The 4924-nt window shown below is 56.5% G+C and overlaps 1 protein-coding gene across 1 annotated transcript in view; it reads left to right on the plus strand.

Annotated features, from left to right (window-relative positions):
• The window catches only part of WNT6 (Wnt family member 6), a 20180-nt gene that overhangs the window by 6344 nt on the left and 8912 nt on the right, over positions 1 to 4924 (plus strand). Inside the window, exons 3-5 of the mRNA XM_021712799.1 lie at positions 2540 to 2760; positions 2963 to 3297; positions 4843 to 4922. Coding sequence (XP_021568474.1) covers positions 2562 to 2760; positions 2963 to 3297; positions 4843 to 4922 — 614 coding nt within the window. The 5' untranslated portion in view covers positions 2540 to 2561. The remainder of the gene's footprint in view (positions 1 to 2539; positions 2761 to 2962; positions 3298 to 4842; positions 4923 to 4924) is intronic.

Below are 4924 nucleotides of genomic sequence, written 5' to 3' on the forward strand. Positions count from 1 at the left end.
GACAGGGCGGTGGGGGGTGGGGGAGATGAGTTTACAGAGCCCCAGAATCCCAGGTAGAGTCAGACATGCAAGTGGCAGAAGGAGAGCCCGGCAACTGCAAAGGACTCTGAGTCCTGGTGGGAGAAATGAAGATGACTGAGGAATCAGGAGTCATGAAATAATATGTGGACGGGGGTCCTGGGTTCCAGTGAGGACCTTCTCCTCAGATGCCTCATTCATTTACTCAAAAACACGTATGAGATGGTCTTCACTGAAGTGTAATATACTACACACATTATTCATATATAACACAGAATTTATAATATACAACTTTTCCTAATAAAAATTGGCAAGCTGGGTGCAGTGGCTCCAGGCTGTAATCCCAGCACTTTGGGAGGCTGAGGCGAAAGGATTGCCTGAGCCCGGGGTCTGACACCAGCCTGGGCAACTTGGTGAGACCTCATCTCTACAATAAATAAAAAAATTGGCCCAGCATGGTGGCATGTGCCTGTAGTTCCAGTTACTTGGAAGGCTGAGGCAGAAGGATCACTGGAGCCCAGCAGTTCAAGGCTGCGGTGGCTGTGAGCGTGCCACTGCACTCTAGTCTGGGCGACAGTGAAACTCCAACTCAAAAATAAAATTGGCATAGGGTGGGGGAAGATATGAATTAAGTACCTACACTATGCCAGGAGAGACAAAGAAAAATAAGACAGTCCTAACTCCCAAGGATCTCATAGTCTTATCAACTGACCTCAGCATAAGCATGCTGGAAGCTGCCTCAGGGCCTTTCTAGAGTGAGGTGGGATAAGTGGGTGGAAGAAGGGTAGACAGATGGAAGGATTGATAGGGACTGATCAATGCTTGAGGGTCACTGGGCCACTGGGAACCCCCTTGGGCGGCCTGAATCCGGGCCCCCTGTCCACTGCTCCATCCGTGTCACCCCTCTAGGATGGAAAAGGGTGGTGGCCGGTGCTGGGCATGTCCCACGCACACTAGAAGGAAGATCTGGGCTATAAGCCTCTTTACTGAGGAGAGAGACCTGGTTGCTGAATGACTTGGGTAGGGGTAATGACAGCACCTGAGTGTGTGTGTGCGTGTGTGTGTGCGCGTGCGCGTGCGCGCACACACACGCACACACACACGCAGACTATGAAGGACTGAGTTTACACATCTTCCTGCAACCACCTCTTCAAGCATCTTGTTCCTCCGTGTTGAGAGTTCTACCTTAAGACCTAAATTCCTTTTGCTGCCACTTCAGATCATGACATCTCATTGTTGTGGGGCCAAACATGCCTGGGCAGCCTGTACTTGAGGGGCAAACGGGGACAGTGGGGCGGATGTGTGCTAAAGCAAAACTGAAAAGTAGGCCACCTTAACCTTTGGCACCACTTGCTACCATTCTCCTCCATGTGTTCTACCCCTTTCCCCATCCAAGTTTTTTTCTGCCCTCTGAAGGATTTTCACTGGATTCAAATTACCCTTTGCTCCCAAGTGTTCTGCCCACTCATTCCCTCAAGACAGGGATCCCAGCTAAGCGTTCAAATAGGATCCCTCTGACGCAGGAAGTCCCCCCAGGCGTGACTCTCCAGCTGACTTACCCTTCAGGCATCTGCTGTGCTGAAGCCAAATGGCAGCTCTCTCATCAGGTGGAGTAAAGGCTGGAAGTGGAGGTATTTCTGAAAGTGGGTGGAACTTCCCATGAGGTCTTCACCCACCAAGCCAAACAGTAACGCCCCCCCACCCCACCCCATCATTTATGTCGCCCCCGTGTGCTCTGGGAAGGCCACACACCCTGGAGCAGGAGAAGGGTCAATGTCCCCTGCTTCCAACAATGCTTCCAAGATTTGGTCCCCAGCTCCTTCCTCCTGCTTCCCACCTCAGGTGAACAGAAGGTATCAGGGTGGGAGAGTCCACCTTGGAGATAAAAGTCCATCCCCTCCCCCCATTTTACAGAAAGGAGTAACGTGGGCTAGAAAGGGAGTGTGAATTTCCTCAGAGGCTCCATTCCCCACCCACTCTAATATCTTATGGTGTTCTATCTTCCAGGCGTCACTCCTACCTTTCATCAGGGCTGTTCAGCTGACACATAGTCAGCTTGTGGTCCACTAGGATCATAGTATTGTTGCGTGATACTACCTACTTTTTAAAGTGCTGATGACACACGCTTTTTTTTTTTTTCTTTAACAGCCTTCTTGATCATTCTTCTGCTAATTTTTCCCTTGTCTCCCTTTTGGGCTAGGCCTGTTGAATCTTAGCATGGGCCTACCCAGTGCCAGAGGCTTTCACCTTGAGACAAATTCCTATAAAGATTTATTAAGGAAGATGTACATGGAAGGATAAGACTGAATCCTTACTCTATAGCAATTTTCTGTCTAGACTCTAGTCAAGAGGGACACAGACATGGAGTGGTAAGAGAACCAGGCAGGACAATCGCCAGCTCAGCTGGGGAGGCGTGTCACAGCTCTTGGCTGTGGGCTGCAAGAGGCTGGACTCCCTCACCTGCACTCCAAGCCCTGTGTCTGGCTATACTTACCCTGACCTGCTGTTCTCTGCTCCTCAGGGCCGTGGGCAGCCCCTTGGTCATGGACCCTACCAGCATCTGCAGGAAGGCACGGCGGCTGGCTGGGCGGCAGGCTGAGCTGTGCCAGGCAGAGCCAGAAGTGGTGGCGGAGCTAGCCCGGGGTGCGCGACTTGGGGTGCGAGAGTGCCAGTTCCAGTTCCGATTCCGCCGCTGGAACTGCTCCAGCCACAGCAAGGCCTTTGGGCGCATCCTGCAGCAGGGTCAGTGTCGGGAGGGGTTGGGAGTAGGGCTACTTTCTACCCTGGGGGACTAGAGGAGAGGGGACTCGTTCTGGGGAGGCTGCTGGTGTCTGTGCACTCTGCGCGAACCCTGCCTCCCAGGCGCCTCCCGGTGGCCTGCCCACTGCAGGCCCTAGGCAGCCCTTGGATCCCAAGCACTGACTGTCCCTTCCTTCATCCGCAGACATTCGAGAGACAGCCTTCGTGTTTGCGATCACGGCAGCAGGCGCCAGCCACGCGGTCACGCAGGCCTGTTCCATGGGCGAACTGCTGCAGTGTGGCTGCCAGGCACCCCGCGGGAGGGCCCCGCCTCGGCCCTCTGGCCTGCCGGGCACCCCTGGACCGCCAGGCTCCGCCGGCTCCCTGGAAGGCAGCGCCGCCTGGGAGTGGGGAGGCTGTGGCGACGATGTGGACTTCGGGGACGAAAAGTCGAGGCTGTTTATGGATGCACGGCACAAGCGGGGACGAGGGGACATCCGCGCGTTGGTGCAACTGCACAACAACGAGGCGGGCCGGCTGGTGGGTATGGGCAGGAGAGTACAAGAGTGTGTGTGGAAGTGAGTGGATGGGTGCAGGAGTGTGTTAGTGAAAGTGTGGGCACGAGTGAGCATGCGTTGGTGTAGGAGTGTGTTAACAGGCACAGGTGGGCATTCAGGAAGATTGGTCGGGAGCATGGATGGGCATGTGGGAGGGGAGGTGCCGGCCTAGAAGAGGGGGTCACTTGGGAGCTTGGGAGGGCCTGATGCTGGGTGATAGAGTGGGCAGAGTGGGGAGGGAACACTCAAAGAAGAGAACTGGGGGCCTTTAGGGACCCAAGGTGGGGAGGGTATCGTTCTGGGACAGGATAGGTGAAGCAAGCTTTGGGGTGGGTAGACGTCTGGATCAGGGCAGGGGCAGGGGAGAGAGACAAAGGCTGGAGATGAAAGACGGGAGAGAAGCTGGGGAGAGGTCTGGGGCCTGAGGAGAGGGAAGCCAGGGGAGTGAGGGGGGCCTAGAAAGAGCTAGAACGGGCCTGAGGGGCCATGGGCCTGGAAAGGAGTGGGGACAAGGAGCCGGTCCTGGTGGAGGCAGGAGAGGGTCAGGCGGAGGCCGGGGCAGCTGAGATGTATGGTGGGCTTTGCCGACTGGCTGTCCAGCAGCCCCAGACCAGGTCTCACCTGCTCAGAGTCATGGAAGCCTCCTCCTCCCCTCTGCAAAGGACCCCCCCCCCAGATGGGTCCAGGAGTGAGGTAGGGGAGATGCCATGAAGTGGGAGCAGGACACAGGTCTGTAAGTCGAATTGGCCCCTGGACTCTGAGCTCCCAGAGGTGATTTCCCTGGGTTACCTAACCCACAAATCTCTAGCAGGATTGGGACTCTTAGACCTCAGCTTCAGACACAAATAGCAAACACAGGGGAGGACTCCTGAGTTCCTTCTCAGGAGTGCATTCACGGTGGGTCCTTCTGCACCCTATGCCTCAGTTCTAGGATTCTCTAGGGACCTACGCCACCACCACACATCCTGTGTCCTCTAGGTGTTGGCCTGAGGCATTGGGCAGGGTGGGAGGAAGGGGCCCAAAAGAGGAATGTCCGGACAGGCCCACATACCTGTCGAGAGGGTTGGGGAGGGGTGGCGGAGACAGACGCCCAGGAGGCTGGCTCTGCCTCTCTGCTCAGCCCCGCCTGGGGCCGTGAGGGGCAGGAATGAGGGGGCCGGGTTGGCAGGAGTGCTAGGCCGAAACAGCTGTCACCTCCTCCGGAGAGAATCTCACCCCTGCCGTCCATTCTGCTTTCTCCCCCACCCCTTGGCTTTGACCCTGGAATCTCTGCCCCGCGTTCCGTCCCCCCCCCCCATACTCCCTACTTCTCTTACATCTCCATCTTTCTCATCCCTCCTGCTCCTCCTCTCTGAGCTGGCCTTCCTTTGATCTCTTCCTCCCCTCCTCGCTCTCTCCTTGTTTTTTTTTTTGGTCTGCATTTTCCTCTCTCCCATTCACCCCCAAACGCAATCTTCTTTTCCGGCGGTCCTCTGGGCCCTGCCCCGCTCCGCATGCCCGCCCGTCCCCGCCCCTCTGCTCCCCGCAGGCCGTGCGGAGCCACACGCGCACCGAGTGCAAGTGCCACGGGCTGTCCGGCTCGTGCGCGCTGCGCACCTGCTGGCAGAAGC

The sequence above is a fragment of the Carlito syrichta genome, unplaced genomic scaffold, assembly GCF_000164805.1.
Source record: "Carlito syrichta isolate Samal-C Ts95f unplaced genomic scaffold, Tarsius_syrichta-2.0.1 Scaffold303646, whole genome shotgun sequence".
Lineage (NCBI taxonomy): Eukaryota > Metazoa > Chordata > Mammalia > Primates > Tarsiidae > Carlito > Carlito syrichta.